The sequence below is a fragment of the Alternaria metachromatica genome, assembly GCF_023757995.1.
Source record: "Alternaria metachromatica strain BMP 0045 chromosome Unknown scaffold_35, whole genome shotgun sequence".
NCBI lineage: Eukaryota > Fungi > Ascomycota > Dothideomycetes > Pleosporales > Pleosporaceae > Alternaria > Alternaria metachromatica.
The window spans coordinates 280,552-300,103 of record NW_026055526.1 but is presented as its reverse complement, the minus strand read 5'-3'; the positions used below and the strand labels follow the sequence as shown (position 1 = coordinate 300,103).

At 53.0% G+C, this 19,552-nt stretch overlaps 7 protein-coding genes across 7 annotated transcripts; 5 read left to right on the top strand and 2 right to left on the bottom strand.

Annotated features, from left to right (window-relative positions):
* Positions 1–1,159: 1,159 nt before the first annotated feature.
* J4E83_009719 (uncharacterized protein) lies at positions 1,160–6,365 on the bottom strand (the record flags this gene model as incomplete). The annotated part of the gene is made up of 7 exons (XM_049336604.1): positions 1,160–1,572; positions 1,625–2,542; positions 2,604–2,641; positions 2,696–2,725; positions 2,960–3,224; positions 3,331–6,019; positions 6,087–6,365. 7 exons carry the CDS (start codon positions 6,363–6,365, stop codon positions 1,160–1,162), a joined length of 4,632 nt encoding a protein of 1,543 aa, XP_049184385.1.
* A 2,219-nt stretch (positions 6,366–8,584) lies between these two features.
* J4E83_009718 (uncharacterized protein) lies at positions 8,585–10,609 on the top strand (the record flags this gene model as incomplete). The annotated part of the gene is made up of 1 exon (XM_049336603.1): positions 8,585–10,609. One exon carries the CDS (start codon positions 8,585–8,587, stop codon positions 10,607–10,609), a length of 2,025 nt encoding a protein of 674 aa, XP_049184384.1.
* Positions 10,610–11,075: 466 nt separating this feature from the next.
* J4E83_009717 (uncharacterized protein) lies at positions 11,076–12,025 on the top strand (the record flags this gene model as incomplete). The annotated part of the gene is made up of 2 exons (XM_049336602.1): positions 11,076–11,717; positions 11,774–12,025. 2 exons carry the CDS (start codon positions 11,076–11,078, stop codon positions 12,023–12,025), a joined length of 894 nt encoding a protein of 297 aa, XP_049184383.1.
* Positions 12,026–12,438: 413 nt separating this feature from the next.
* J4E83_009716 (uncharacterized protein) lies at positions 12,439–13,656 on the top strand (the record flags this gene model as incomplete). Its single annotated transcript, XM_049336601.1, has 1 exon — positions 12,439–13,656. One exon carries the CDS (start codon positions 12,439–12,441, stop codon positions 13,654–13,656), a length of 1,218 nt encoding a protein of 405 aa, XP_049184382.1.
* A 776-nt stretch (positions 13,657–14,432) lies between these two features.
* Positions 14,433–15,382, top strand: J4E83_009715 (uncharacterized protein; the record flags this gene model as incomplete). Its single annotated transcript, XM_049336600.1, has 2 exons — positions 14,433–15,008; positions 15,059–15,382. 2 exons carry the CDS (start codon positions 14,433–14,435, stop codon positions 15,380–15,382), a joined length of 900 nt encoding a protein of 299 aa, XP_049184381.1.
* A 957-nt stretch (positions 15,383–16,339) lies between these two features.
* On the bottom strand, positions 16,340–17,736 carry J4E83_009714 (uncharacterized protein; the record flags this gene model as incomplete). Its single annotated transcript, XM_049336599.1, has 3 exons — positions 16,340–16,699; positions 16,751–17,522; positions 17,576–17,736. 3 exons carry the CDS (start codon positions 17,734–17,736, stop codon positions 16,340–16,342), a joined length of 1,293 nt encoding a protein of 430 aa, XP_049184380.1.
* Positions 17,737–18,043: 307 nt separating this feature from the next.
* On the top strand, positions 18,044–19,452 carry J4E83_009713 (uncharacterized protein; the record flags this gene model as incomplete). Its single annotated transcript, XM_049336598.1, has 2 exons — positions 18,044–18,048; positions 18,357–19,452. 2 exons carry the CDS (start codon positions 18,044–18,046, stop codon positions 19,450–19,452), a joined length of 1,101 nt encoding a protein of 366 aa, XP_049184379.1.
* Positions 19,453–19,552: the final 100 nt, after the last annotated feature.

The following is a 19,552-nucleotide window of genomic DNA, read 5'->3' as shown; positions in this document are numbered from 1 at the left end:
GCATGCACCACCCACGTCCAGCTTCCGTTTCCGCACCGCTCAGCCATTCATACGAACCAATCCCCCTTCGCCTTAGTGATGTTAGGCTCCGGCATATATGCGCCACCCGCAAGAAGCGGAAGGTGGTGAACCGCGTTTAGTCGGCCACGGCTGTTGTGTCACGTATGCTTACCTTGTGAGTTGGATCTCGCGACGGGGACCTCGTGTAAGCAGGGGCGTAGGCGGCGGGTGGACATCGCTTCGAGCCCGTTCTTCGCGTCGAGTTACGACGTTAGATGGATGGCCGTGCAGAGGCTGTCAATGCGTGACGCAACGCCGGAATGTGGTTTCGTATCGAAGGCGCAGGGGTAGCGGGACTGGAGCCGGGTGTTAGAGGCATGGAGTGGGGACTGGTTGGATGACGGGTGGGCTTCTGGAACGTGGAGTGCTGGTGCTGTAGCGAGTTCACCGCTAGGTCAAGGTACACAGCGATGATGAGGGTGTAAGGTTGGGGCTGAGTGGTGAAACGTTTGCTTCCGAAGGTCAATGCCAGACTGTTGACACTGGATGATGATTGATACAGAGACGTGGATATCATGCAAGGTGAAAACCGGGTGTATGGGTTCAGCAAGTGATGATCACATGGTTCTGATCGCCGAGGTCAGAGTGCGGTTACTGTAGCCGCGTCCAGCGGCTTTTGCTTCCACCTACTCCTAGAGACTAGACTTGGTGGGATAGCGCTGCGGTATAGAGATCGCGATATATTCTTGACTTATCACGTCACATGTTCACTTCGCTATTCTTGGCTGTAGTAACGCATCGCCGTATGTGTCTGATGATGTCTATCGAGAATTCATAGCCACTGTAAAATCAGCATCTGGATAACCATGCCAACCCATCATCTTCGCATGGATGTAAGAAAGTCAGAAACAGATGCACGTTAGACCCAGTATTAAAATCTTATACACATTCCACACAAACATCATCGCCACATGCTTGAATGTCACAAGCCTACTTTTCTCCTCTCCACTGTCGCTGAAAGTTTTCCGCTCACCACAACGCCTCGCCATGCTATGAAAACGGTACAACTCCAACGTGTCTATTCTGCGAACGTCTCCAAAGAGACTAATGTGTCAACATCCTCCACACACCTCTTCTACCTTCATCAGTCACTTCTCCCTTACGACTGACTCATAACCAACGCATTCAACAACCCCGCCTCCTTAACCAACTCATAAAACAGTCCCTTCCGTCTGACCAACTCCGCCGGGCTATCAAACTCCTTCACCTCGCCCTTGTCCAGCACGATGATCCTATCCGAGTCCAAAATGGTGTTGATGCGATGCGCGATAGTGATGATAGTGCGGTTGTTGAACATGCTGGTGCGGAGCGTAGTTTGCAGCATGGCGTCTGTTTCGACGTCGACGGCGGCTGTGGCTTCGTCCAGGACGAGGATGTTGGAGGGAGTGAGGAGGGCGCGAGCGAGCGAGACGAGCTGGCGTTGACCGGAGGAGAGGTTGGAGCCGCCTTCGTTGATGGTCGCGTCGAGCTTGCCCGGCATGGAGGAGATGTGGTCTTTGAGGCGGGCGTGGTCTATGGAAATGGTTAGTTGCATGTTGAGTGGGATGGTTTGGAGCGGACTTACCTAGTACACTCCAGAGCTCGGTATCGTCGTGAACATGGCCTGGATCGAGGTTGTCGCGCACGGTACCTTCGAAGAGCGCTGCATCTTGTGGGATGATAGCCAGACGTCTGCGGAGATCGAGTAGTCCGATAGTGCTGGTGTTGAGGTTGTCGATGCTAACATTACCCTCCGCAGGCTCGATGATGCGGAAAAGTGCAAGGGTAAGTGAACTCTTGCCAGCGCCTGTTCGCCCAACGACACCAATCTTCTCCTTTGGCTTGATGGAGAGGTTGACGTTCTTCAGCACCAAGTCAAGACCAGGCCGATATCGGGTGCTGTAGTTGTCGAAAGTGACAGCGCCCTGGGACGGCCAGCTGATTGGCGGCCTGTTCTTAGAGATGATCTCAGGCGCCTCGCTGGGTAGCGCGGCATACTCAAGCACACGTTCCACGGAAACGATGTTGGTCTCCACTTCAACAGTTTGGCGAACGATCCAGTTGAGACTTTGAGTGATCTGAAGCGCATACGACATGGCCAGACCCACTGTACCAGCCGATAAGCCGCTGTGGCTAGCGACGGACACGATGGCGAGACCCGCAGCAGCCAAGATGATGACTGAGCCAAGGAATTCTAGGCGAACAGCCAGCCATCGGTTGGCGCTAATGGAAGGGTAGTATGCACGCAGATTGGCATCGACACGCCACTCATTCTCCATCTCGAAACGCTTCTGCTGGTTGTACGCGCGGATTGTGCTCATGCCGCTGAGACTCTCCTGGAAGTGGGCATAGATTGGGCTGCGGCTAACGCTGTCGAGGCGCTTGAGCTCCCGTGATGTGCGCAGGTAATATCGCTGGATGTAAAGGTAGAGTGCGCCGAGCGGGAGGATAAGCGCAACGAAGGCCGGGGTTGACCACGAAATGACGACAAGGGTGAAGCCGGCTGCATCGGTCAGTCAGTCAAGTGTTACACAAAACGGGTTGAGTGTGGGGTGGCTGCATACCTCGGGCGGAATTGACGAAGAGCATGTTGAACGTTCGGCTAGAGGCACATGTTAGAAAGCCACCGGCAGACGATTCAGAGAGATGAACTCACGCTAGAACTTCGTCGACTCGGTAGATGTCACTGTCAAATAAGTTAGCCAGTGTCGGTGAAGTAAACATATGGGTCCAGGATCATGCTCGGCGAGGCAGTGGATGACGGTTAGACTGATTAAGATAACCTCCACCACCGCCCCTCCGCCTCCCCCACCCACCCATGTTCGGCGAGGAAGTGGGCGAACAGGTCAGACCTGCTCGGCGAGGAGAGTGCATGAACAAGGTATCGGCAGACGTGGACCGGACCGCGGCAATGACTTACCTCGAAAATCGATTGAGTATGCGTCCTGCAGGTGTAGTCTCAAAGAAGCTCATTGGCGAGCGGAAGATGGCAAACGCCATCCGCTCGTGTAGCTTCCTGCTAGCTTCGATGGAGCAGAAAATCCAGAGGATCAACGTCTGCACCACGACCAGGGCAGCAGATCCCACGCCAAACGCAAAGTAGATGCCGATGTATTTCCCCACATGAGGGTTCCCGCCGTAATGCTGGTTGATCTCTGACCAATGCTTGAGCCACACGCTTGCGCCTGCATGGTGTTAGCGTCAACCTGAAAAGACGAAAAAGTGACGAGCCAATAGCGTGCTACTCGAGGCCAAGGACCATGTAGAAGCACCCAAGGCTGTGCGACTTACCGATTGATGATGTTTGAGCACCCAAAAGGAGCATCAGATAGATGGCGACAGCTGCAAGATTGCTTGTCTTTGCATATTCGCCGTAAACGGACCACTTGACCTTGCCTTGCTCAGAGAACTCCTTGGTCTGCTTGCTCTTGAGCCCACCGCCCTCTTCATCGTTCATCTTGCCGCGAGGTCCCTTGAAACTGGCAGTGCTGGCTCGACGAAGGGTCTGGAAGCTCGACTTGCGGCCCGTACCGCCTCCGACCCTCAAAGGAGCGAGAGTTGCGCCACCCTCCTGGGCGGCCTCAGCTTCGGCTTGATCTTCCTCGTCGTCTTCGCCAGTGGGACTACCACCGTAGACGGTAGAATCTTCATCGCTCATGATGCTGTCGGATGTGCGAGTGCTGTCGTCTTCTCCTTGATCTTCGTTCTGAGATGTCTTGATAAGCTGGGCGATTTCACCCTTCATGGCCATTAGTTGTCCGTAGCTGCCTCTCTCTAGAATCTTTCCTTCGCGCAGTAGCAGGATCATGTCGGCTTCCATCAGAACGGGGATGGAGTTGGTTGCTAGAATCCTGGTCTTGCCCGCAAGTAAACCCTTGGGCCCGAGTACGTTGTCGATGAGATGACGTCCAACGTGCTGGTCAACAGCGGACAGGCAGTCGTCGAGAAGATAGATGTCCGCACGAGCATACACAGCACGAGCAAGCGTTAGTCGGGCCTTTTGACCACCTGAAAGTGAGATACCTCGTTCACCGACCTCGGTCTGGTCGCCATCGGGAAGGGAGCCAAAGTCGTCTCGTAGTGCACAGGCATTGACGGTCTTCTCGTAGAACTGAGGATCCCAGCGATGACCAAATACGATGTTCTCGCGAACGGAAGCGTTCATGACCCAAGCTGACTGTGGAACATACGCAGTCTTTCCGCGGAGAACGACCTCTCCGTGTATCTTCCACAGATCACCAAGAACTGCTTGGAGAAGCGATGATTTGCCTGCACCGACGCGACCGACAATACACGCGAGGTCTCCCTTGTGTGCGGTGAAGTTGATGTCATGGAGAGCACGGCGCTCAGCGTTCTTGTCCCAAGTGAAGCTAGCATCGCGGATGCGCACCGACTCGTCGCCATTCTCAGTCACAGCGTCTTCGCGAATAACCGCATCATCCTGCAACTCATCGGCAGTCAGGTAGCCAGTAATACGGCCGACAGCTACACTAGCCTCAACAATGGCGGTGATAACCATAGGGAGGATGGCAAGTGGGAAAGTGAGGAGGTTAAAGAGCGTAAGAGCAGGGAAGACAATGTCAGTTGTCAGAGCACGGTTCTGCGTCCAGACGAAGACACCAAAGGTTGAGCACGACACCAAGAACGGAGTTGTAGACCAAGTGAATGTGGAGAACGCCTGGGTAGCACCAATCTTGCGCAAGGTCTTGAGTTCCTGGTCGTTTCGGATGGTGTTCAGGCGGTTGGCAAAGGCAGTCGTCCAAGCGTAGAGCTTGATCGACTTCATGTTGTTGAGAATCTCAGAAATCAGTTTGGTACGCGAATCTTTGTTCTTCATCTGCTCCTTCTGCAGAGTCTTCATCCACCGTGCAATCACACCGTTGATAGGAATCATGACGAACATGGCGGCAACACCTGCGAAACAACTGACACCAAGCAATTGATACAACGACAGCATGCACAGGATGATTTGGAAGGGAGCAGACCACAGTTGTTGCCCGTACTGCGCAAGATCCTGAAGACGCTGTGTATCCACGGCCATGTAATTGACGATATCACCGGTTGACTTGGACGCGCGACCCTCGTTGGAAAGACGGGTGGACTTGGAGTAGATGGCAGCCGTGAGCGAAGACTTGATGCGCATGCCGGTTTCGAAAGACCGCTGGAAGTATTGGTGGAGGCAGGCGGTCTGGGAAACGGATACGGCGAACATGGCAAGCGCGATGGCCGCGCCGCGAATGAGAGGCTGGGGCTCTCCGGGGTAGTTGGCGCGGTACGAATCGACGAAAGTGATCAGAAGCCTCAGCAACTGGGGCTGGGCGAAGTTCAGAACGTCGCTTATGGTCTTGATAGCAGCGCCGCGGAAGTAGGGACCGCCGAATGAGCGGAACATGGCCAGCCACAACGAAGGGCGCTTCTTCTCCATCTCGTATTTCCACGCATCCTCAAACGTCTGCGAGGTATTTCGGGTCGTGTCGCGCTTTCGCAGGTTCCACAGGCTGTCCTGAGTGAGGAAAGTCTTGTACCCTTGCTTCATCATCGGTGTCATCCAGCCAAAGGTCAAGACAGAGAAGACGTCTGCGTATTCGTATGGACACTCATCGTCGTCTCCAAGCATGTCGTAGTCGCTCATACGCTTCGGGACCAGCCATTCCAGGACGAATGAGAGCCCAGCCAATCCAACACTAGCGCAGAAGACTGCAAAGTATGCCACATGTTCGCGATGTACCTGCTGGGAGACGAGGGAGCGGAGCTTGACGGCGTATGCGATGAGCAGGAAGAGCCAGTAGAAGAGGACCACGCCGTTGGCGTTTCGTGACCGCCAGTGTTCGATATATTGGATGTGGAATATGAAGCCGAGAGAAACGACGGTGATTATGGATGTCCAGAAACGGAAGTCGCCGGCCCATACGTCTTTGTAGTATTCGATCTGGAGGGCTGCCTGGACTGCTGTGGTGGCGATGAGGGCGCCGAGTGACGTCTGGTGGCGCAAATTGTTAGCGACTGTTCAATCTTATGAACAGATCAACTCAGAGTCTCGAACATACCAGCTTCGCGTAAAAGTGCCAGTTGCGCTTTACAGGCTGCGGCGGGCATTTCCTGTAGAGATACCACAACGCGCCGACTCCTCCCACGATTCCAAACGCCGCGACGACCGCGATCCATACATCCAAGAAGCACGGAGTGAAGTCGTATCGTATGGGGCTGATTGGGCCCCAGCCCTCGCTATTACCGCATAATGGCTGGCGGTGGTGCTTCGAGGCCGTCAGATAGCCGTGCGCGAGCGGGATGCTGGGGAGAAAGGGCGTCTGTTGTTGGCCCTGCATCGATCGGATGGTGCTTGTGATTGCCGGGGCTCTGGTTATCGCAGAGTCTGGGCAGATCAGGACGTCGAAGGCGGCGAGAAGGTGTCTAGGCGGTTGCGACGCGAGGGCACTTTTGACATGAGAGCTCGGGCCGTCGGTATGATATAATCATTGCTGCTTACTAGCCCTACTCCCGATAACGCCGCGAGCTACCCAACCGACTAACCTCCAGTATGTGGTAATAGACTATGCCACGATACTGATGATCCGATTGAGCGCAGCATGGTTGAGCCTACACCAGAGCACAACATGAAGGCTGTGTGGCTGCCTCGTGGACCATGGGCGCATGCGACACTGCCGAAAACGTCGCGAACCGATGGGCCGGTCTTTGTCCGATCACCATCCCGGCGAACAGGTTCGCAGCTGCCTCCCAAGATCAGGACACCAGATCACGTGCGCCACTATTTCGAATTGCGCGCAACATCAATCCATCATCGCATCGATCTTTGATGTTCATTGCCGGTCAAAGACAACAGTTGTAGTACTGGCGGTGTAAGGTGGGAAAAAGAAAGGTGGCGGGACGCGTGCTGCCTACCTACATACCTAGGTACCCAACGGCCTCAGCTTCGCAACCACTTCATCACCAACAACTCAAGCGAGCCTTGCATTCAAGAGATGGAGAATCTTTAAGAGCTATGTTCAGCGAATAGGGCTTCCGCCAACGTACGAATTAGACTCTCCACGCGCCACGCTCATTACACCTAAGCGTAATTACTAAGTACGACCATCTCAAAGTCTCAACGCCAACAGTCGTTTATAACATACCGCGATCATACAATCTAGCAGCTAGTAGCAGCAACGAATGAAGACGCTTGTAAATACCAGCGCTGACATGTCGAGATCGGTTCCTTGGTCCCGCCGATAAAGGCCCACTTAGCTCCAACGCATGCATGCGGCATGTCAAAATCAGCACCCACTAAACACCAAGGCCCCACGACCCACAGCCCCGGCTTGGAACACGATACCACGCTGATAGCAGCGTCTTCTGGTGTTTCCATTTGGTCGTTGGGTGGTAGACTGTCCGCTGGGTATATATCCTCTACCAACCACCCATTCTTCCACATACGACCATAGGATCATGAAAATTAGGCTTCCCGTCCGCTCAGCCATATACAAGCATGATACCGGCGCATTAGTACTCGGGTGGGTGACCACCGGGGAATACGCGCTGTTGTATGTTTTTGCACTTTTTTTGCCCTTGGGTTCGACAATCCAGAGGCGACCTTGAGACGGCGAGCCAACCGCCTAGGAACATGATCGGTAGTCTCTACTACCCTTTAAGAGCGTTGTCACTTGTTCACAATAGGCCCTTTTCAATTTCGACAGCTCTCACATCGACCCTTTCAACCCGACCATAACGGTATACGATAGAAGCTCTGTTCAGTCCAGGTATCCTGCGCGTGTACTGCGCTGCATAGAATGGCGAGCTTTCGGGAACTTGCGCTCTTCGTGGTATGGTTCCTCGCGTTCCCAGTTCAAAGTGCGGATCTTCTTTCATCTTATTGTCTTCGACACCTCCGGATTAACCACGTCATCAGAGGCCCTGATTAACTCATCACTCCTGGCAGCAGTGACGAGAACACTCCTCGAGACGCCTGCTAGCATTGCATCGCAAGTTCGCGTGAGGCTTTGGAAACAGCGCGAACTCTAGGCACCCGCGGGGTCCAGTCTAGAATGAGTAACACGGACCTTGTAGGGCTTCTCCCCTGCACTCGAGATCTGAGGTGCGACCCGAAAGTGGAAAGAAAGAGATTTCGTGTGGCGACTCTCGCCGTTTCCAGCTCAATGAAGGCGTCTTGCGCACTTGGCTTAGACTCTTCGCTCCTTATATAAACACTCTTTTTCTCTCGTGTTGTAAGTCCAGCTGGTAACGTACAGTCAAAAGCGTTTCCGACTCACCAGAAACCTGTCGCACATCCCGATACTAAGCCTCACTGTTCGTTGTTACCCTTACACCTCTTCCCGGAAACCGTAAGGAAATTTCTCCAAAGGTCATTAGGCCCAGAAGACTCTTTCTCCGCTCATACCCTCCGGCCCATCCTTGACGGCGAAATCACAACGTTATTGCTACTGGCGATATCTTATCTCGAACCCCAAATCAGACGCGCCTCCACCAAATTTCTGCAGACTACAGCAAATCAAATTCGTCCGTATCACTGCGCATACGCATTCCGCCATCGATGTCTCCTTCCAACACACCAGGACGACTCCCAGAGATAGCCAGCAGTTCTGGCTCCGAGCCAGTCAGACCACTACGTCGGAGGCCCCTACACGTAACCAGCTCCAACTACAACAAACGTCAGAACGGAAATTTCCACGATCGCCACTCTGATTGCCAGCCGGGCGCCGGCGATGTGTCTCTCGATCACCTCATATATCCCGACGAGGACGTGGGCTATAGGCCAGTTCTTCGTTCGCATCGCACTGCTCACCAAGCTCGAAAAGACACTTGTTTCATACCAAAGGACCGAGACTCGCAATCGGATGAGGAATTCACACCTTTGTCTAAGGATTCATCTCTACTTGACATGGATCCCGTCGATCACTTCGAGACTATCTCCGCAGGTCCTGATGCACTCGCTGCACTCAGAAAGCATATTTCGGCTGCTCTCCTTGCGAGGCTTCCCGATCTGAGCGACATGGAGTTCTCAAGACATAGCAAGCCATCGTCGATAGCGAATCTGCGCTTGGTACTTGGAACCTACACTGACAGATCCATAAAGAAGTGGGGCAACACTGTGTATGCGTACCTCAGTCCGAATGCGAATTCCTCAATCGGCCCCAAGTTCGTTATGGAAGTCGATGAAAGACACGGATATGGAGGACATGACGTTGTGGAAGTGACATGGTATGAGGCCATATTTGAGCAGAGGGTCGCAACCAAACTTCCCTTCAAACAAGCTGCAACAAAAGACGAACTGTATGCCGTGGTGAAGTACTACTTCCTGTTGGCGGTGGAGGCGGGAGTGGACAACTTTCACCATGACTTCATCCCATTGAACAGGTCCTTCGTCCAGCACCTGACCAGCTTATGCCTACATTATGTACCAGATCTTCGGACACCGACGCATTCCACCGAGGGATATACATACGATGAGGAGCCACCTCCACGATATCCCACGAAGTTTGATCGACGGCGTCCCCCAGGTTATGAGAAAGAGCTGGGTGTAGCAAAGGTTCATCAGTTTCCGCAAGTCAGCATTGACGCATCCGGAGTTGACCCAGGCAAGAGCGACAATAGCAATGCAGACGGCGAGTTTGCCAGTCTGCAACGGTCAAGATATGGGAAGCAAGCTTCTCGAATGCCAGGCTTCGCAGCCGAGCCATCTTTGCATATCTCAACTCAACAACGGCGCAAACCTATCACTGCCTTCTTGAGCAATTATCGATCAGCCCTACCACGTCCCCTCAATCGGGGCGAAGAAACTTTAGTTCGCGGCTCGACTTCTCCGCGCAATGCCATCTCTTCGTGGTTGAAAACAGTGGCTGAAGAGCTAAACCTGCATCCAGATGCTCTACCTACCAAGGCACGACCAGGAAAAAGGCGGGAGCTGAAGACCAACGAATCCATGTCGGATGAAATCGACTGGCCGCTGCGAGGATTGTCGTCACAAAGCTCGGTGTCCTCCGGTTACAAAGACCTGGACCATTTCTCAAACCGCGACCAGAGCAGCATGTTGAGTGGTACAGACAACTCCATCTACTCGTTCCCGGATCAACACGCCTGGAAGCCCGATGACGAGTGCGCGAGCTTGACGCGCATCGCGATGACAGAGCCACTCCCCGATAAATATCGGCACGATGTCGAGTGGAGAGCGTTCCGTACTGCGACTGCTTCTCTTCCGGGCGTAGATAAAGATCGTCGTGAGCGCCGCACATCGAGGAAAGCAGAGCGGTCTCGCAACCCAATCGCCAACCGCCATCCCAGCTCCACTTGTGGCTCGGTTGTTTCAACCTCTTTGCTTCAGCGTCAAAAGAAGGTCATTGATAGTCGCGTCGAAAAGACACTTCATGACATCGAGGATCACTATATTCGACTGAAGAAACTCCGAAAGCATCAAATCAGTATCAAGGCGGAGATGGTAGAAGCGAAGCGCCGTGAAGAGAAGGAGAACCGGTTTGAAGACGATGAGATGATGCGCTGGAAGGACGAGGAGGATGGTGGTAACGATAGCAACAAGTCGAGGTTTTTGAGATTGTTGTAGTGACAACTGTATTCGTATAGGAAGAGGAGCCTTTGAGTCGATTTGAAGGAGGATGACTGGGTTTGCACAAGACGTTACTTTTCAAGATGACGAGAATGCGGGTGCTGTGGGCATGCCCTTTGGTTTCTCAGTCATCACGCTGTTTTTGCTTTGAAATGATATGTGTAACAAGAGACTACCAGTGTAACGCGTGTTTCGCACAAATTTCCGTAGTTATCATCTCGTCTTCACCCCGTCTTTGCACCTTAGCGCGTCTGAGTCGAGCGTTTGCTACCTAGGCAGGCAGTCCACGTCACGTAAACAGAACGCGTCGATCAAAACAACGACCGTGACTAATTCTTGTTGCAATATACATGTATCCTTGCCTACAACCCACACCATCGCCACACCGGTTGTAGTCCCTGGCCCTACAGACCCAACCCGATTCATCAAAGACGACACCGCATATTCGGTAACCACGCCCAAGATGCCTGTCGCTAAAACCAACCTGGCCCAACTCTACACGGAAATCGGCGACGTTAGCCTACTCGATCACGCGCCGTACGACCAGATAGTCACCGCCTCGCAATATTATGATCCTCGCGCTATATCCTTCAAGATCAGATTCGGCTACATAGTCGACAAGTACAGCAAGAGACCGCAAGAAATCTGGGTCCTCTTCTACCCACCCACTAAGGAAGGCCGACACCCCGAGATGCAATTCCACTCATTCGACCCTGATACGAATGCTTTCACCAAGCACGATGACAGCAACATCAGCACCACTGTCTCTGCACTCGCTAGCGCGTTCAACAACCCGAAGAAAGCAGCGAAGGGCAAGCACGTGGCGCTAGCCAAGTATTACTACCTAAAGGCTCTCGTATCAAGGGAGGCGGGAGGCGCTAGTGAACTCGAGATACCTATACCGATTACTCGTACCTTCGTCGACAGCTTGAGAGTCGTTTGTCGGGAGTTTGAGGAAGCGAAGGAGAGATCGTCGCGCTCACCGTCAGTGACGTTGGTTGACGACCATGACAGCGTCCTCAGTGATCCTCCAGAGGACCTTCTTGAGCCTACTCAGCCAGTCAAGGCAAGCTCAATGGTCACTGCCGAGGTATCCTCCAATCTCGTAAGTACCCAAAAGAACAAAACGACACATTCTTGCTCCGATACTAACTTTAACAGACTCCCGATGTCAACATTCAGCGACTCGAAACACTCCTTGCGGTCTGCGACGACGAGCGCGAGCTCCAGGCTTCCAACAGTGCTCTAGATACAGAGAAGAAGGCGTTGGAACAGCGGTGCCGCGTGAACAAAGAGAAGCAGGCCGAGTTAAACGCTCGCCGTGAACTGGTACTCAAGGGCATGAGCTTGATGGATGCATTCAAGTTAGGCGGGCAGATGGAGCGGGAGGAGAAGCGCCGAAAGCTCGCTTAGAGTCGCTTGATGAGGGTCACGATGTCCTATATCGTCAGTCATACACTTGAACACTTGGGCAGCAAAGCCTACCCTGGAGGCTACACCGTATATTACTTGTATAACTTGTAAATCTTGATGCATCGTATACTCCTGAGGTACCGATTTCAGCCATAGGCAGAGATTAGACAGAAAAGAAACTCATCGTTATGATGTTGAACTGCCTTCCCATTATCTGATAGCAAGGGATAATCATCAGTCAGTGAATGATCCAGAAGTAACTAATACACTCTCGTAATTAGCGCATTCCGCTGAATATATGACCACCTCGTTTGATCACTGCAGTAGGTACCGCTTTCGTATCTGCACTCTCAGCTCTACCTCTCCCAAGCGTCCAAGCCTGTCAAAGACGCAATATTGCGACTCTCACCACCATGTCCGCCCCATCCCCCCAACCCGACGACAGCCCTTCCTACGCCAAACTCAAGCGCGACCTTGGCGACGACGCGCCTCTCCTCAACTTCCTCCCCTACAAGCGCGCCACTTTCGAGCCGCAGAACGAGATCGCCGAAGCAGCGCCTGAGCGACTCCTCTATGGCGATATGATGGAGAGCAAAGGCTCGCTCTGGATCTACTGGACCCTCAACTACCACAACAAGAAGAAGAGCCACCACGACTACCGGATGATAACCTTCCAGACTATCGAAGGCGCAAAAGGCCATGAGGCGGGAGTGCGTCCGGGCTCAGTCCAGAACGTCGCATTAGCTTCAGCGCCTTTCAAGCATGCGAAAGACCAGGATGCGGTCGCAGCTATCGCGAAGTACTTCTTTATCCGTAGAGGTATCGATATGCAACTGCAGTATCCGGTGTCGTCTGGCCCGTTCAAAGAGGCCCTTATGCGCGTGTGTCAGCATTACAAAGCCATATACAACGAGACGCAAGCCAACAAGGCAGCAAGCCGGCGTTCGTCAGTCATGCCTAGTGGAGGTCGTGATCAGAGTGTTGTTTCGCAGTTCCAAGACACACGAGAACCTTCGTACGCGGCTTCGTTAGCGCCATCAAGACCGGTGTCGCGCGCGCCATCCCGTCCCAAGAGCATGCGCAGTATGGACACTCGCAAGCGCCGACACAGTTCGGGCTCAAATCTCGACCCTCAGCCTGAGACAGAAAAGCGCAGCGCTCCTCGCGAGGGATCTAGCAACTTCTCATCCTATTCCCGACCACCGTCTCCGTTCCTCGCGTCGGTTCAACCTTCCCTTCACGAGCGCCCTGAAGATGGAGAGATGCGAGACCTTTCCGTTAGTAACAACAACGAAGCAGATCGAGTACAACCAGCCGACGGCGCGCGCCCGGACGACTTCGATCGCGAGACGATGATGGATCAATACATTGCGCTCAAAGCCCGGGAAGAGGATCTTGATAGTAGGATCAGCGATATGGAGACGGAGCGTGTACGTATCGCGGACCAAGTAGCGGGGCTGCAAGCGGACATCAACACGATCAGCAACCGACAGGGCGATTTAAAAGAAGAGAAATATCGCGTGCGAGCGGAGAAGAAGCAGCTGCAGATTCAGCTGGATAAAGATGAGCATCTAGACTTTGGGTTTGAAGCTGGACGGAGGATGGAGACTAAGCGTCAACGGCGGGAGTAGTCTCCGGATGGCACGGACCTACCCCCGACGCACGCTTGGTGGTGTTGATAATTGCATGTTTGATGGTTGGTTAGAGAAATGGCGGGGTTAGATCCTGCGTTCTTTTTGCATGACCTGGGAGGAGCAAGGGATGACTAGCTGCAGATGGACGTGGCCCGAGGAGGATACCCAGGTAGCTCAAGTTACCTAGGTACCAGTAGAGACGAATTGATCGTGTGTACAGAAGTAGAACTGGTAACAGATAGAGTCTCTACAACATCCTCAATGCTTTGATTCAAATTAATTGGCAACATGTCGATGGAAAGGGGGAGAAACTGAAGGAGCTGTGAATTGAGTTTCAGGAGTCCTGAATCAGCTAGTGGCCCCCGCAACTTCGATGACGCATGACGTAATCAGTAAATGCCCCAACGGTAAAACTCTTGGCTCCCCAACGTAAATTCGCGTCGCGTCCTCGCGATCGAATACCACCTCAACCGCTTCCGGTGCGTACGAAGAACGTAAACCTGGGTCTTATCGATATCTGTGACCTACGCGAGATTGCGCTCACGCCAACCACGTCACGCATGTTCGAACACCTGCAGGTGTAAACGACCCACATCGCGCCAAGGGAAGAGCGGTCTGAACAACGATTGACACAATTTCTATTTTGTACTTTCCAATATATCTTATTGTACTCGAAGCTCTGATATCAAGACAACGTTATTCTTCAATCCTTCTACAAGCTTCCCGTACTTTGTCAGAGCCCGCACAGCCCTTTCCAGCCCCACAAACAAATCATGGATTGTTCCGACGGCTTCTCATTCAATGATCTCAATTGGATGAGACAAAACGAGATACCAAATACTGTGAAGACAGCGCTACTATATGGCGAGATCCGTGGAACGGGAGAGAAAGCCGATGTCTGGATCTACTTAGACAAGGCCACGACGTCCCTCATCTGGCAGATCTACTACCCCGAGGGTAACGCCAAGCCTCAAGTCATCACCGTTGAAGAGGCTCTGGAGAAAGCGAAACCCTGTGCCTGGTTCAAGCTTGCCACAACCCCGGAGAAGCTGGAGGCCTTGGCCACATACTATTTCGCGAGAAAGAAGTTGACGAAGAGATACCAACCGAAGCTCACGTTTGAACAAAACCGACTACTCAAAGCCATGCTCGGTAGTGAGGCTCCATCTAAGATCGTCAAACTACGAGTTCGTGTCCCCGAATATCTTGGTCGAGAACAATCACCAGAAGCCCTGGTTGAACCTCAACAACCTTCAGAGGTCGTTCCAAGTCAAAGAGCCCGCTCAAAGTCAACAATATCAGTCCATCAGCTACCCTCACCATGCAGCACTACCGACTACGACGCGAAGGTATGTTACGAAGGATACAGGTGTAACAAATTTCATCTAACAGCATACAGCGCGATGATGAATCACGAAGATTGAGTGGTGCTACTTTGATCGAACCACTCGACCCAATCGACCGCTACTTTGATCTCGAAGACCGAATGGAGACCGCCTGCACCAACATAAAGCGCCATAACAGCCGAATAGAGGACCTAAAGCGGAAGAGGTCGGAGATTGAGAAAGAAATCAATATGGAGGCGGAAGCTGTAGAGTTGCTCATCGCTGAGAGACATCAAGCCAAAGTCGCGAAGGACCGACTTTGGAATGTGTTGTCCAGGGAAGAGGCCTACGAGCTGGGTCGCCTCGACACCGCAAGAAAGATTGCCAGACTCGATTGAGCTCAAAGCCGATTCATGGCCTGATGTCGGCGTACTGCCATCTTTTGGAACGAACGATTTGGATGGAAGTGGATGCATCGCTCTACGAGTAATCACACAAGCCAGTCTACGACGACGAGTCGCCAGACCGGAACTCCAATCCTCTGCGATTGATACCCAGGCGCGAAGAACATCGCAATACCGGCCACCAGTTCTCTCAGATTTTACTTCGGAACTTCGTCTATTCGCGCAGATCTCGTCGCGTGGGTATCATTTGGGTTGCGGACGTCGTGGCTGGGACGTCGCTACATAACATCACAGTACTAGTGGACGGCAGCCAAACTATCACATTGCGCACTCATGTGAGTCACGGGTAGCAACGCGTGTAAAACTACTCGACCATACCTCTATCCTCGGTCATTACACACCACTACCCTCGCTGCCGAAACGAAAGCCTGCAGCGACCGGCAGTGCGAAACTCGCTCCATGACGAGGACCAACGATCGAATAGGCCGGAGCATTGCGCTATCAACAAATTCATCCTTAGAGGTCATTGAGGCGTCAGGATATCCATACACTCCTGATGATTGACAAGCATCAAATAGCGAAAGGCGAAGTCGCGGGGTAAGCATGCAGATGAGCTGCCTGGCAACACTCAGCGACGCGAAGCCAAGATATGCGCTTCAGACAACAAGCAGACCTACTAGTCCAGACCTCTGGAAGCCTGATGTTAGGAGCTGGAGGAGGAGTTTGAAGATGGAACGCGAGCGTTGTGGCGCTGTAGTTTGGACGCATGAATGAGGTAGGGCAGTTTCGAAACACACTACCGTGTGGAGTACAATACGATAGCTACCTCGTTACAGCAACCTGTTGAGTCTCCGTAGTCTGCAAACACCACGCTGTTCGTACTGCTACTGCTATCACAGTATCAAGAATGTCCCCGTCCAAGCCATTAACGCCGTACTAGCAAAGCGTACACTAGTCTTCCTCGCTGCTGTCGGTCTCAGACTTTGCACCCTTCTTTCCCCACTTCGACGCTTTCATCATCATCTCACCTCCAAGAACGAAGATAGCGCGCTCCTTCGGGGTGAGTGACGACTGAAGATGCTTCATTTCGACTCTAATGCGCCGGTTCTCTTCCTTCAACTCCCGCCCCTCCACCTGCATGTCGGCTAACTGAGTCTCAAGAGCTCTGATCTCATCCCGTACATCTTTCTGCTTCTCCTTGTTGACCATGATGTTTTCCTTGCACCTGCTCTTCTTATCGAGGGCTTCGCGATAGGCGTCGGCGAAGTCGGGGAAGTCAATGGACGATTGCGAGTTGGGGCTCTTCTCGACCTGGCAACCTGTTAGTATATAAAGGATTCTCGATGATGAGGTGAAACTTACAAGTGCCTCTGTAGACTGCCGGCGTGTTGACGAGGTATGCGAAGTGTCCATGGCGTCGCTATTGTCTGCCTCAACGGGGTCCGAGTGGATGAGGAAACCCTGGCCTGTGTTGACGATTGCTGAGGGCGAGGGTTGTGATGTAGCCGCCGAAGGAGTTGATCGTAGTGGTGGTGTGCTCGCAGTCGCTCGCTTCCTGGGTAGGTCCGGGGTCATGGTGCGAGCCCTCTTGAGAGAATCGCCTTCGGGGATAAACAAGCTCTGTTCTTTTGGTACTGCGGGAATCATAGAGGCCACAGGAGCGCGCTGAGGGGTAGGCTGCGGAGTGCGTCTAGCCTTGGCCAGTTTGACGGGGGGGCTGACCACTGCAGGCTGGCCGTTCACCTTCACCACCGAGCCCGCTCTTGATCCAGACCGAGAGACCGAACGCCTGGCACCGTCCACGTTCTGAGCGGACGAAACGCGCGTCCTCACCACCGAGCCATCTCCTTCTGGCCTAGACTGAGAGATAGAGGGCTTGGTACTGTACGCGTTCTGTGCAGCAGAGGCGCGTGACTTCTCCTTCTCAATGTTCGCGGCCACCTTTACAGCGTACTCTCCAGCCGTCTTGCATGCCGCAGTCAGCCAAGTGGTGAAGTAACCATTGACTATCCATGGCACTGGTGTATTAACGCCCTTGAAGATGAAGTAGTACTTGATCACTACGCGGAGCTGGTCCAAATCCATAGTGCCCGCTTTCTTGAGGCACTTGAACGCATTTGCCTCAAGAACAAGTCTGAAGAGGTCAGTACGTGTTCTACATTAGGCCATAAAGCAGGAATGACTTACCTCACCGCTTCCTCCGCGCTTATGCCTCCTCGGAGCTTGCCGAGACGGTCGAAGATGTTGAAGCGTTGCTCGGGGGAGCGGCCAGCGGCGTGGTCGTTCTGCAGCAGAATCCAAACCTGGCAATCTTTATCCTTCCCATCCTTGATGGTGCCGAAGAGCATACGAAATGGCATCATATTTGGACGCTCGTTCTTATGGTCAACGAAGGCGACAAGCCGGACCTTGGCGACAGGGAGATGATGGAGAAGTGGGACTCGGGCTTGGGTTTCGGCAAGGGCCGTATCGGCCGCACCTACTTGGTTTTCCATGGCCCTTGGAACCAATGCCGAGATTGAAGCAGGTGCTTTCGGTGTAAGGTAGCTGAGTTGGTTGTCGCGTCTTGTTTTGTGTTGATCCCGGCGTTTGCATTGTATGGATGGGGTTAGCGTGGCTCTAGCGCGCTTTCGATGGAGAAGGCGTAGCCTAGCCATGAGGTACGCAGGAGGTATTCGCTGTATTTATTTGAGCTTTTGTTTCTGTAGACGACATTGAGTACCTCCTGGGTACAGTTCATGCTGGTGCAACTCTGCGAACATACTCTATCAGTACCTGAGTACCTGGGAGCTTTCCATTACCAGACACACTGTTGAGCATGTCGCAGTAAGCGCATCAGCGCTGTGAGGTCTTCTTATTAGACGTATGAAGACCCATCTCCTACGGAGTCTGTAGGCTTGATCTGTGCGTCGATTATACCACTAGCGTTCAGTCGGCTCTGATTTTGCATTTGCTCTCGCCTTCCCAGATATCAAAGTTCAACAATAGTACTGTATCGCCTGCCAATGACAACTGCAAAGAAGACTCAAGCGACACTGCCCTTACGATGGCAACGCTGCATCAACAGACTGAACGCCACGCTAGTGCGCCGCGGCTTGTTCACAGTCATAGAGGAAGTGCTCTCACCTGCTACACCCACATTCGACCAGGCAATTCTACAGGGACGCAAAGCTTTGAAAGCCCCACTCGGGGACCGAAAGCAGAGTGATGGTATAACAGTTCCCGTGTGGGCGCACATACTCCTCGATAGCAATGGAATTGAGCCATCGATCGTGTTTCGCGACGAGGTGCAGGTTCATTCGAACGGCGCGGAAACGGCTCAACTATACCCGCGATCTGCTTCGTCCTTATTGCGAAAAGCGAATCATCTTAAATCACCGTTCTGTCTCCTACATCAAGAAACAGACGAAGGTGTCAAGGATGGGCGCGGTATGCTTTGCGCAGTCATCGCCTACTACGCGCTGATAGCAGGGTTGAGCGACTGTGCCATCCGATGGCGTCGGTTTGACGCCTGTATGATTGCCGCCCTGGATTATATCAACATTACCCTGAAATGGATGAGCGAAATACAGCATGAGCCGACGCCCAGCACAGCGACAGCCATGAGACCTTCACTCATCGTGAGACTCCCAATAGGTCGAGAGGCTCTTGCAAAGATTACTGGAGTTTCCCACAGCTTCGAAGTTCCAGACAGCGAGGACGAAGAGGACATCATGCCTCCCGATGAAGACTTCCAAGAGCGGCCAGATAATCCAAATGCCACGCACCAACCCGTAGTCCCCGTTCTAGAAGAGGTACCAGACACCATCGACAACGCCTTCGGAGACGACGTGGCCGGCGTCGCAGAAGAAGTCGACAGCGTCATCGGGGATGCCAACGACAGTATCATTGTGGCAAATAGCAGATCCCAAGTACAGGAAAACGAGCAAGCATGCTATCCCTCGTTAACGATCAGGAAGCGCAAGCTAGGGGAGATTACGGCAGGAAGCGATGGCGATTTGGTCGAGGAGATGGATGGGCACGGTTGGCGGCAAGCTTCTTGGGGCCGATCGCGAAGGAGGTAGGGTGATTGAAGTTGAGAAATCAACAGGGTGATGCGGAAGGTCACATTGTACAGTAGAGTGCTCCAAGGTTGAGGTATCGTCACTTCGAAGTCGGGATGGC